The 13,716-nt window shown below is 38.2% G+C and overlaps 2 protein-coding genes across 5 annotated transcripts in view; one reads left to right on the top strand and one right to left on the bottom strand.

Moving 5' to 3' along the window:
* Positions 1-13,716, bottom strand: part of LOC117233465 (protein O-mannosyl-transferase TMTC1-like) — a 274,021-nt gene that overhangs the window by 158,845 nt on the left and 101,460 nt on the right. Inside the window, exon 1 of one of the 4 annotated variants that reach the window (XM_033493805.1) lies at positions 12,395-12,886. The exons of the other annotated variants lie outside the window; for them this stretch is intronic. The gene's annotated coding sequence lies outside the window, so the exon portion shown is untranslated. Of the gene's footprint in view, positions 1-12,394; positions 12,887-13,716 lie in introns of those variants that run through there. 4 annotated transcript variants of the gene reach the window in all.
* Positions 13,025-13,716, top strand: part of LOC117233466 — a 116,188-nt gene continuing 115,496 nt past the window's right edge. The window contains exon 1 of the mRNA XM_033493807.1: positions 13,025-13,389. Within this exon, the coding sequence (XP_033349698.1) occupies positions 13,169-13,389 (221 nt within the window). The 5' untranslated portion in view covers positions 13,025-13,168. The remainder of the gene's footprint in view (positions 13,390-13,716) is intronic.

Genomic DNA, 13,716 nt, shown 5'->3' with positions numbered 1-13,716 from the left:
TTAAATTTTCGAATCCTATTTCAGTTATTCTGCATTCATTATGAAGGCATTTAATAAATACGATTTTGGTTACATAATTCGTTTCCTAAATTAAAAATTTACAGACAGGATCCTAATTGTATAGCTTTATACAGATTCCCTTTATATAGAAAGAGATCGATACGTCGAAGTGATTCGGACGAGGTAAAGCAGGAATTTCAGTTGTATTCGATAAGAAGCTAAGCAAGTAGAGCCCAAGGGGAACAATAGACAAGGTGGACAGTGAAAGAAGGGGAAGAGAAAGAGAGAGGCAGGAAAAGGGATGGGAAGAGAGGAAAGTTGTAGCATTGCCAGCGAGAGGAATCTACTTGAACGCCATTCACGGCGTAATTAGGCATTCAACCGATTCGGTCTTAAGCGCTTAATCGGCTTTGTTTCAACCTGACATCCTCTTAAACGCACGGCAAGCCAAGCCAGCCTAACTTCCGTGGTTCGTGCCACGAAGCCGTTACTTGTTGACAAACGACGCTTACATACTTTCACCAGGGCGAGCAAAGGAGAACTCCACTTGGATAGTTTTCCGTGAAATATTAAAACGTCCAGAATGCCGTTAAGAAGTTGATTAAATTACCGTGCCCACCCGGAAACTCGAACGTGTTTACATCTTCACGCGGACCGGTTGAAACCTGCGCGAGGTATTGTTAAGACGGCTCGAAAACGTTCTACGTTTCTACGGTTGATAAACAAGCTGAGTCACGCAATTTCTTGAAGTTGTAAATATTTTCAGTTACGAAGACGGGAAAGAAGGACGATAAAAGATCGTGTAAAGTGGCTTCGCGAATTTTAGTGTCACGTAAGCTGCTGTTTTTTCCCCCTAAGAAGGTAATTGTGGTAATTTGTAATACAGTACTTCGTTGTAGGCTCCATTTGTTACTACGGCACAATATTAGACGAGGCGACTACGAAGCAAAGCGGTACACGAAAGTACATGAAGACCTACCGTGGAAAATCTTTATACGTAGGTATATCGTGCGTGTTGTATAAAATATTTTCGAATTTCCGTAGCGCTATTTTCGCGAACAACTGTATATTTCATACAACGTTCTCAGTTATTTTACTATTTATAATTTTTTATAAAATTTCTTTACTAAATATGATAAAATATGAATGATCTTCAATAATCCGGCCAAAGTATCTAGAAATCCGTAAAACTTTCAATTAAAGCTCTTCTAGAACTCGTTAAAATATTAATTCCAAGAATAAACTAATTTTACCATCCACGGTAATTTTACAACACAACGCAGAATCTCGTTACATAACGAACAAGCACACATGCGGATAAAAAAGAATTCTACAAATTACAGCGAAATATCTCGTTACACGCCCTAAAGATAAAGATAGCGAGGTTTCTACAAACTCGACCGCAACTGCCTGCCAAGTAAATATTTCGTTTCCTTCGTTATAACTGCCTCCCTCCCACTAGTTATTCTTTTCACCTTCTTCCAGGAAGGCGGCCTGTAAATTTTATTAACACGTAAGTTTTATTACAGGCGTAGAAACGTTCCTCGACGTTCCTTTTTTCCCCCCATTGGTATTCCTACGTTAATTTTCCCCAGAGCGTTGCAGCGTGAACCGATTCGTAACCGCTGACATTTCCAAAGCAAGAATACAATATGATGAACTAAAACTGTTATTCACGACAAACCGCAGCGAGACCTGATACTAACTGTCTGACCGCAACTACCCTCTTACTACTGGCTAACCACGACCGGTTCTATTACTACTACTGTTTGACCATGCTCGCCGGTAACTGCTATTCGACCACTGCGGCCGATCGATACTTATTCCAACTCTTCCGTCATGCATTAGCACTTTGACTGTTCACCTGCCGAACCGTGCAACGCGCATGCATCAAGGACGAGAAAAGTTTCTCGCCAGAGCAACGAGGCGTGATTATTCCTGACGCCTTCTTGACGTCCCGTCACTGCGTATTCGTGTTTCAATAATGAAGCCTTATGTACACGAGTAATGTTTTACACGACATGGTAGAGCGAGACGAACTCGTTTTAAAACTTTCGAGAAAAATGAAAGATAAGAGGCGTGTTTTCAAAGGAGCGTGTTTCGAATCGCGTCAACGAACCGTAGGATGAGTTTGATCAAACGTTTCAGGTGTTACAGGTAACTGTTTGATAATTCATAGTAAACGATCTTTGAAATAATTTGTTTCGAATGAATCTTCGAGACATTAACTTCGGTAAAAATTTACATTGATCGAAAATAGAGTCGTGAATATCGTGTTTAGAGTGGCACAATTTATTTTTGTCTTCGAGTATTTATGGCAAAAGTTTGCGTTCCAATACCAAGCTAAACCAATATAATGGAATCGTGCATGGATAGCCAAGTAGAATTACACCGTATACGAACGGGCACGAAAGTAGTAGTATCGGTTCGTGTCTGGTAAAACAAATAGAATAGGGTCGTGCCTGAGCAAACAAGTAGAATTCTGTCTCTATGGATCTACTCGAAAGAGAAGTTTTGACAATACTTGAGAAACTGACAGTTGACCTAATTCAAGGTACGTATATATTTTCATAAAGACACGTCATAGATAATCAGCTTTCCACATTTCGAAAAATATTCTTGATACAATGTGGCAGAAGGAATATTTATATACAAAAATCGAGAAAGAGGAGACATTGTGTTTGTTTTATAACAAAAAGGTGCTTGTTTTATGTATCGATTCAGATAAGCAAAATATAGTGCAGCAGAGGACAAGGAAGTGATATATGACGACGCTTGATCAGACAAAAGACGCATGAATACAACGCGAAGAGTATTCAGACGCGGGAAGCCGAGATTTATGGCTGTGTTTCCACTACCATCATTGTCGAACATGATTCGAGATATTTCGTTCTTAGAATCTATATCATGAAATATTAAAATGCATTTAATTTCAAACTACCTAACATTGGAAAGTAAACGTAAAATACAGCAAGCGCGAAGGAGAAACATTATCGAATAAAAATTTCGAAATTCCAAGTTATAAATACAAAATTAGAGACAAAAGTCTAATGCCTTATTTCTTGCAAGTTATAAACGTTCCATTAATTTTTAAAATCACTGTCGTAATATACTGTCGTTAGTCAGTATCCAGGTATTTTGATCAACTTGTAGCAACACGATTGGAATTTTACCAAAGTGTAGAAATTAACGCTGAATTAATAATCGGAAGCAACGCTTGCTGTCTTTTTTTATGGAATCACCAAGCTACAAGTGTAAATTACTAAAAAAATGAATCGTTATTTCAGAAATAATAATAATAATAATAGAGAACGTCATTGAGATACTTCAACTTTTTTGTTAACTACTCCGGTTTCTCTTCACGTCTCCGACTGATTTTGTCTAAATCAATGATTATAAGTAATGGAAATCGAGTCACCTCTCCAACTCTTTTCTCTCCCCCTTTAGTCTCTTACATTCACTGGAGAAATCGTCCTCAACCGCAGGACACGATCACCAGGCATTCCGATTCCGGGTAAATCGTGCACGGAATATGGTACTACCAGCAAAGATACCGGTTACTATTCTCTGGCGGTGCTTCAGTGATTTAAGAAACCCAGCCAGCTTCCCCTGCTTCCAGTCACGTATCAACGAGAAAGCGTACGATGATATATATCACTAACATTCAGCGACTTCGATCTTTCTTCCATCAGTATGAACTGTGTTTAATAGCATTTCGATGTGCCGACACGTGCTCGTAGAAACTGTTCCGAACAAATGAAAATATTGCGATATCGTAGGTAGATAACGAACGATAGGATACGCATATACACTACGATATCGTATCATTTGGAGATAAAGGATTCCATTTCAGATTTTTTCAACTTCAAACGTAATATTACGTTCGTATTTGATCGCGCCAATGGTAAGCGTTTTTTATTTGGAAAACCTGCGTTGGAGAATGTTCGAAAAGAAGACTTTTTAAAAATACTTTTATACCGCGGATTTTTCAAAAACATTCATTTTTATTTTACATCGCTTTGTCAATGTTTACTTGAAAATTTTAACAGTTCTACTTAAAAGTAACCGAAATTTACGAACACTGTATTTTAAATTCTTCCCGCCTTTCACGAAAAGTCGTGCATTAATTATTTCTTATTCAACTTCTCTTTCGCATTTTTTTTATTTCTCTTAACGAAGGTATCTTACTTGTACTTTATATAATTACTCTTTATAACCGTTAATGACACAATTCATATCGTTTCCTCTAAAAACGGTTTCGTTAAAGACTCGCTCTTTAATCTTGATCTCGCTCTAATTTTTTAATTGAACGAAATAGAATGAATGAAATTGAAAATTGGGTGAATAAATTCGTGAATTCGTGCCACAGAGTAACTATATACTGTAACAAACCACACATTTTATCCGCGACGTTTCCGCGAGATGATGAATACGCCTCATTATTTCTTGAATCGCGAAAATCACGAAAATCACGAAGGGACTTTAACCATTGTTTAGAAGTCTCCGGCCTGGCCAATTAATTATGAAAAATATAAACTCCGGTGCCGAAGGAACGGGGACGAGGCAAGAACCAAGGAATAAAAACCCTCAACGACGGTAATAATGGAACGAATGGGCGGGTACGAAATAAATGGCAGAGGGAAAGTAGTCGTGAATTTCATTATGAGGACAATGGTACTTGTGGATGAAAGAATTTGACGAAATTTGTCAGACGCTGAGAAAATCGTGCGATTTTGTCGATTGAACTCTAAGAATGTATTACGCATTTATATAGAATCTTTTAACAAATAAAGATGTATATACATAAACACACGTACTTGAAACAACACGCTAAGCATACATATATTTTGCAAAAGTGTAGAAATAACAAACTGAAATTTCTAAAAAATGTTAAAAACTCTATCAAGATCTCGTTTAAAAAATTATACTTAGTATTACATCGGTATTGGTATTAAACAAATCGGTTTCGGTATTATATTAATAAAAGAATTTTTTAATATCCGTCTACTGTTTCATACGTATCGTTATAAGACAAACTTTATTTCCTGAGAAATGGCCAGAAGATTCAAAGTTAATTTGTAAGAGATAAGAAAGGAAAGAAGAGTGGCTCGCCAAATATGTCTGCGCGGATAAGCTTTATTTTTAATCTTGAAATCATTCAAACGTACAAAGTCTAACAATTTTTCGCACACAATGTATCTACGCAATAGTGGATTACCAACAAAAGTCTGTATGAGTAAAATACTATACGCGAAAACCGTATTTTATCGGAGCTTGTGCCGCAAGACATCAATTCAGGGATAATCTTGTGAAACAAAGAGAAACCGTTTCGATCAAATCAATACAGTGCCGATCTTTGGTAAGCCATCGCCATGGATGATCATTTCTCTTCGTTAACTTTTTCTTTTCCTTCCCTCTCTCCCTCTCTCTTTTTCTCTGATCATCGTCACCCCTTTCACGTTCAACGTGGTTTCCGCCACCCTCTTGTTGTTACTCTGGCGCGAGCGCTATCCGCTTTCACATAGCCACGCATCCAGATCAGATAATACCATGAATTACTGCCGCTTATACGCCTTGAGTGGCACCATATATCAACGAACGTGCTTCATTCCTTTCACAGATTGTGTATTGGAAAATATGGCGTGTCCATGTCGAACATGATGAAGGACCTTCCAACGAGAGCGCGCACAATGTTCGTACGTAATACCTCATAATCATTATGCATTACCGTCACTATCCGACCCACTGTAGAAATTACAGGTACTACGCTTTGGAACGTTTCGCCCCATATCGCATTATGGAGACCGATCTGCACGAAAATTAAACAAATAACAGCGTGTTAAAGCGACGATTGATCGATAATCTTCGTTCGCTAGAAATACCGATGAAATTGGAGTTTCAAAGAATTCGAGTCAGAAACGTTAGTTGCAAAATTGAAGAATTCTACGTTCATTACGTTTCAATGAGAGTATTTGATAAATAGAATATACGGCGGTATGTTCGGAAATTTTAGTAGCTTTGAAGAAGTATCGTTGCCACGCAGCTATACACATTACGCTGACGTTAGAGATTTTTATATCGTTAGAGGGCCCTAGAAATTCGATTAATTTATGAAACATAATTATCTTTTAACTGGACGAAAGAACGATGACTGTTCTAAACACACTTAAATTACTTCGATGAAGCTTTCGCGTATTGATAGAAGCGCTAATGGATAAAAAACTGTTTAGTCTTCTTCGACATATGCAACAGTAGTGGAATATAAAAATTATACGTATATCAAGTATAAAAATACTAAGGACAAATGTAATTTGATATATAAATTATGTGTCACCATTAACGATTCGTTAATTGATAATCTTATAAATTGCAAAATACAAGATTATGCAACGGATAACAGAAACCACAATGATTTCGAATTTTCCATTAAAACCTTCACCCGTAGAAAACTAAATTTTAAAATAAAACAAAAAATGTATCGCTTAAGGCACTTCAGTACCGTCCAATAACATTTTCCTATAGCGGCAATATTTTCAAAAATATTCTCTCGTCACGGTTTTCGTGTTCCTCGTCCCATATATGCGTCCAACAAATTGCTGCAAGTCTCGCCGACCGATCATGATTTTTGCATCGGGACTATCCGCGTGCCTTTTTTTTTCCAAAATTCCCTTCCATCGGTTCTTCGAGCCAAGCATCAAAAATGAGTTTTTCTAGCCTGTCTCCACGTCGATCCGAATTTCGTTCAATCAAACGGATTGAAAGTGCTGTCGAGGAAAGAGGGTTTCGCAGAAAGAGAAAGAAAGACAGAGGGAGAGACAGAAAGTATGCGCTATTGTGTTTCATGCAGTAGAACTTGGACGAACTCTCGTTGTTACTTTTTTTTTCGCGGCACGGTTGCAGCCGGAAATCGGGGCGAAATGTCAAGAGAAATTACACGTCAGTCGCGTCTGCAATGCCGGCACGTAAAAACTGATCGACCGATCGAGAAAAGTGAACAATTCCGCGTCGGCGAATGGATGTTTAAAGGGTAATTTGGAACGATGCCACTGATCAATGGCGTCGGAGGTAGGCCTGATATCGCTAAGCGAAAATCCGACATAGAGCTCATCCTATAACGATCGTATCGAGATGCAATCGTAGAATGCCCCGGGCTTTGGTTTCGTTGCGTCCAAATTAACCCTGCGATCGAACGTGTTCTCGTGACATGCCTCGTTAAGGAGCAGACTACAACCGATGCGGCGTGGCAAAAAGGTAAATAACGGTAATTACCAGACTCTGTACTATCCTACGAATAGCTTCTCGCATAATGTTGCCATAATAATTTTCTATTGTACGTCGAGTCGCAAAATGTTGATTAAATACTATTACTGAATGGAGCTCGAGCTTCTTAGTTCGAATTGATATATTATGGAACATTTCACAGAGAAGCTGATACCATCGCATTTTCTATTCCTACGTAAACTCTTTTGTAGTACGCGAAAGTTTTGCCGTGGTTCTTTTTTCTGCATGTTTGTGAAATACTTGGGAAGTGAACGTGTTTGGCTAGTTGTTGCAAAGTTTCGTTCGCAAACGAATTTTTAGTTGTTGAAATTTACTTTGATATTTAAAATTCCGATTTTTATCACTGAATTTTAATAAATATATCGTAGAATATTGTTATTTAGAGGATTGAAATCATATTTGTTTACGGTGAAAGTAAGATTTTAAATATTAAAATATGAGAAATAAATTGGACATATTTGAATCGCTCTTAATCGAAAATTGAAATAATGAAATGTAATTCAATGAAATTCGCCAATCCCCAATACTGTCATTATCAATAAATGAAACATAAAGTGCAATATGTATTTCAAAATTTAACGTACTTTTAGTATAACGGAATACGTAAAGGATTTATTTGAAAGCGACAGTTTAAATTATTTAACACGTCATTGCCGCTATTTCGTTTTACAGAGAAAAAGTAACTGAATCGAAATAAAACGCACCATAATGTAATACGACTACAAGGCGAGGAGATGAAACTACATTAATTATGCAGATTAAGCCGAAGAAGAACAATCGGTGATAAAATTTCTGATGTTACGGCACGTTGGAGGATAAAGATATAAAACGGTCCTCCGTGCTTAACCCAGATACATTTTTATCGAAGGAATTACGACTCGAAAAAAGTGTGTAAAACGCTCTTTATACTTTTTATATCTTTTTTTTTTTTATGTCAGAATGCTCTGTTGCGTACCCACGTTAAATTCACCGTAAGTAATGAAGAATAAGCGTTAAAGAAACGTCACGTTCGTTCTATTTTTTTCCCACCCGCCTCTCTTTTCGATTCGACGTGTTTCATGCATGATTCGACCGAAAACGGTCGATTTTAAAAGCCCCATCATACTTCACGAACTTGATTATTCATGTAATATTTGCTGTCAGGGGGAAACGTGTACGCGCGGCCATGTGCAATTGAAAAAAAAATGACATAAATCGAATGAAACATCGTTCATTGTGAAATAATCACAATTCGCTTTTCATGATATCGACAGCATTCGAGCGCTTATTGTTTCCACGTTGAATCGGACGCATCGTGAGATTTCAATTCGTAAAGAGGGACGTTATTATGAAAGAGGAAAGCCTCAACCTTTGGAAAATGTGCTGTTAAATGAAAGCTGATAGTTGTATGCTTATCATTTAACCGCAACGACTGTTTCCTCTCTTTTATCGAATATTTTATTACAATGAAAAAGTCGATAACAACGAACACGTATAATTACGTAATGTACTCACCCATACGATAAAATTATAATCCTCCAACTTTTAATATCAATTTATATTACATATACAGGGTGGTTGGTAACTGATGGTATAAACGGAAAGGGGGTGATTCTACGCGAAAGAAGAAGTCGAAAATATAGAATGAAAAATTTAAAAAAATATTTTTATTTCCCCTTTCTGCTTGTACCACCAGTTACCAACCACCCCGTAGAAATCAATCGAGTCGTATTTGACACTGAAGATTTGAAAATATATAAGCCACTTAGCATACATATAGGGAAAACGTATTAAAAATTGGCGAGATATCGATCATGTCCAATCTCAAGTTGCGTATTTAAAAACAGATATCAGAGAAAACAAAAATTCCCTTATGGCCACTCATTGTTTTCCCGGCCTTCATTACCAATAATTACCTACTACGCAGGTAAATTCGTGGGAAATAAAGCAGCGGGTATAGCTCTTTAACGAAGTTAAAACTAATTACACAACAATGTGTTCGACGAACGGCGAGCATGAATGAGCAGGGTCCTATTCATCGGTTTCCGGCCAGACCAATAATTCTCAATATTAAACGTTAACGAGCCTGCAAATTTTCTATAGATATATTTCGTGCCTACGAACAATTGCATCAGCGAAATCTATTCGAGCTCGTCCGACTGCTATGATCGCGGTCGCCGCGGAAACCACACATTGTCGCCAAGTTAATTTGGTATTCGCGCGGCGTGTAAACAATTAACGGGAAAATGCTTCGACAGGACTGTAATTGTATGATGGTCAAATTATTCGATCCTAAGTATTTGTAACTCTTTTGACGCGAGTGCGATGGACAGTTACCGAAAGCTGAATCGAAAAGAACGATGAGGTTGAAATTATTTTTCGATTAAGTTAACTTGATTAATATTAGCTAACTACTTCTCCAATGTTAAATTAATTATGATAAATTTTATTCGTATAGTATTCAAAAGTGTATAGAGTATTTTATAGCAGTATTAGTAAAAGCTCAAGCAACATTTATTCATATAATATTCAGAACTGTACGTAGTATTTTATAGTGGTATCAGTAAATGTTGCTTGAGTTTTTTTAGAAATCCAACTGATCGATTACGCTTTTTGTTTTTACGAGTACGTGATTAAGGTTAAACTCTTCAAAAAGTGTGCGCCATAATTTTAATAAAACATGCTTGTCCTTTTGTAATATTCTAATAGTAGATTCTTGGCACAAGAAGAATATTTTGTTCTTTAGAAATTTTGGTATCATCACACATTTATTCGAACGATAATGCAGAATGCATATGAGAATAAAGCGAAGGCAAAATGTGCTGACGGATCAGATAACTCAATAAGTTGGAAGGTTGCACTATTCAAAGATTCGAGTTCTGGTCCGGCAAGATGGTACCGTTGGTTCTTTTTATACCTACATATTCTTTCCCGACATTCGTTCTTGCACCTTTTTCTTCTGAAGTGCCTAGATAACCGTATCAGTCCGATAAATCTTTATTTGCGGTACCAGCTGTACCAACTCTTCGAGAAAACTTTCAAGTCCAAAATCGTAGAACGTGTAGCAGATAACAAGAATAGGATAACCTAACCTACTTAGATCGTTCTATTCTTCGGAAGTTAGACGCGCGACTTCACAAATTTTCAATATCGAACGATAAATTACGATCTGTAATAAGTGAAAGATTTCTTTGAAGCATCATTTTAAGATATTCGAATTATTTCTTAACCGAATAGAAAATATATAATAGAAATCGTTAAAGAATAATTCTGTTAAATGCAATAGTTTCATAAAAAAACCAAGTTATAAAGATAACCCAAGAAAAGTTACAGACATAAGCTTTCTCATTATCCATCGTGCTGCTTTGTGGTTGCACTCAATCCTAAGATCCTTACCCACAAGAACTTTTAAATACAATCTCACTCGGCAGGAGAACAGAGAAAGTGACATTAATTTCTAAAATTGTCCAATTTCCAATATCATCGAATGATTACAATTATACAATTTCTATGATCACCGAACAATTCCACCACGCATAATAACGCTGTTCGTCGTACGTTCGATCCACGCGACCTCGACAACCACGAAGAAGGAAGAAGAATCGTATAATACGTACGTCTCAGAAAGCACCAGCTACTTATCACAGCGAAAGAATTAGTCGTAGCTCTTTTTATCGACACAATCAGCCGCAGAAAGAAAGGAGGGACAGTTTATGAGGGGCTGATCCGGTCTTCTCGGTTGAGAACGGTGCACGAAAGGGCCGTGCGAACGGTAGCTTCGAGCTGCCGGTTGTTTCGTGGAGGCGTGAAGCGCAGGATGCGCTCGTTTCAGGCCACGATCGTTACAGTTGTAACGGCAGGGTGCTGCACGAAACTGCACGAGACCGGCGGCTGCTCGTGGAGCCGAGATTAATTACGTTCTCGGTTTTCTCCCGGGACCCCGGCATTAAACACGACGTTCGAACGATCTCGCATTTTCCACCGGAAGAAGAAGTGCGCGATGATAACGAACAATGAGCCAGCGAACGAAATTAGAACTCTCTGCCTTACCGTTATCCAGGCTCACGGTTTTTCGCTTCGCGCTTTATATCCTTCCTACCCGTTTTCGTAGTTGTTTGCACCGGTGTAATGGAAATTTGGTTGTTTATTGGCGGAAAGGTCGCGGCCCGTGAAAAATAAGAAACACCCCGGGAGCAACGAGTATCGCGTTAGAAAGCGCCAGCCCACGGCCACCGCGATAAATTGAACGGAATTTACGGCACGGACGAGATTGCTTACACTGCTTTTGAGAACGCTATTCTTTGGTTAGTCTCGAAAGCGGAGGAAATGTTCGGGCTTTAATCATTCTTTTCTTGCCGGTGCACGAGTCCTGTATTTGCGAGTGCGGTGAAAAGAGAATGAAAGAGGAGACGCGTTGAGTAATGTTCGTGGAAGTTTCCTCGGGCAATGTACACTTCTCTCCTTTCTTAATTACCGCGGAGTGCGTGAAACAATTTTTAGTTTTAGTTTTTCGTGATTCACGTTTTCATGATTCTGATGCTTTCTCGTGTACTTCGTTTATGTAGAAAGATTAGTTACTTCCCTTAACTCGTTGTTATTCGTTCGTATAAAACGATGATTTATATAGATCGTTTGTTAATTATTCATAGATTAGAAACAGTTAAGATAACGTTGACATAAAATAATTGCACGCTGATTTGCCAATTTACAATTTTTCTATGAGATCGTTGCTATTTATTCGTTGTAATTTATACAAATCGTTGATTATTTATTTATCGATTACAAACGATTACGATAATGTCGACGCAAAACGACTGATTGATAATTTAAGAGGTTATAATTTGTAATGGCATATAAGAATGAAATATCTGACTCGATTTAAAACATCGTTTAATTCGTTAATTTAGAATCACTAGCGTTAACTGTTTGCGTTTCAAAATCGAAAAAACAATATTATTCCTTAATGACAAGCGCCTCTAATACGATAATACTAATTTAACTCGAAACCTAACCTTATTATGGTAACCTGCAAGCTGTCGCAGTCTAAAGTCATGTACGAAAGTAGACAAAACTAGTATGAAATATTATACTTTTCTCGTTCTCGATTAAATCAATCGAAATGAAAAAAACTTACCCAAGCACTGCTCGGTAGAAGAACAACGAAGCTCATCGTCGTCTGTCAAACGTAATACACACTGCACATGTCGATTTTCTTCGTAAAACTATCTTCGCGTCACATATTCGTATCTTAAAAGCTGCTTGTCGGTCGAATGCATGTTCTAACGAATAGAGTATCTATAAAACCACGTAAAACACACGAAACACGCGTCAACGTACGCGAGACGAGCGGATTTTGAACGCACACTCTTAATTGCGCAGAGCGACTGGCGTCTTTGGAAGATATAGATGGCGCAGCAAAATAAACAAGGCATCGATAGAAACACCTTCCGGCGGTGTGTATATTCTGTACGACCGTTCGTCGCAATACGTACTACGCGTTCGACATTCGTCGCGCGAAGGCACTCGAGTAAGCCCGTGATTATTCAGTTTCCATTCGCGACGACACGAAAGTATCACGCGCTTCTGATTTAACGCTGGTTTTACAATCAAGCCACGACTCATAAAGCCGAAGTGCACGCACCTACCGCGGATTTACGAGCATATGCATACGCGATGCGCTTCAAATTTCCCCCTCTCACGCTCCCTTCCTCTCTGTCTCTATCCTCCCTCTCTCTCCCTCCCTGTTTCTCTCTCTCTCTCTCTCTCTCTCTTTCTCGTTCCTCTGATCCGTTTCTCTGTGCTCTTCCCATCCTTTTTATCCTTTCTGCCTTAACTTTATGACGTGAATTTTATCGAGTCAGAGGCTGTAAAGCTGCAATCAGTCGAAGCATCGAACATTCCGCGGCGTATGTTCTGTTCGCGCGTTGTTTCTATCGCATGCGTAGATGGCGCAGTATCGGTGAGACGTCGCTGCGAGGAAATGGTGAAATACGAACCGTTCCTGAAAGGACTGGCAATAGTTCGACGACAACTTCCATTCACGATGGAAAGCTTCCTGAAACGAAAGACTTCTGCCATTCTTGGCCTTCATCGAGCGATCGTAACTCTTATGGCATTTTTGAAAAGATCGTAAGTGCTTGTTGTTTTGTAAAACGAAAAAGCTGATTTATGTGCTCAGCTGTATTTTTATAGCATCGATGGCTGAATTCAATAGAGTTTGATGCTTAACCCTCCGTAGGCAACCCGACGAGATTTCGCTCGTGAATTCCTTCGAAGCGAATTTTATTTTTCTTGAAAACTTCTGGAACATTTCATTTAAAAATTTATTGTATAGCGTAATAAAAACTATAGTATTCCAGAAATTTTCTAGATTCCTTGAAAGTATAAAATCGTAAAAACGGTAAACGTGGATATAAATATGCTTGTTCAGCTTGCCAACAGAGAATTAATTTGAAA

Source organism: Bombus vosnesenskii, unplaced genomic scaffold, assembly GCF_011952255.1.
Source record: "Bombus vosnesenskii isolate JDL3184/JDL3185 unplaced genomic scaffold, Bvos_JDL3184-5_v1.1 scf7180000013295, whole genome shotgun sequence".
NCBI classification, from domain to species: domain Eukaryota; kingdom Metazoa; phylum Arthropoda; class Insecta; order Hymenoptera; family Apidae; genus Bombus; species Bombus vosnesenskii.
Note: the sequence above shows the minus strand (reverse complement) of the source record. Positions and strands in the feature narration are given on the sequence as shown.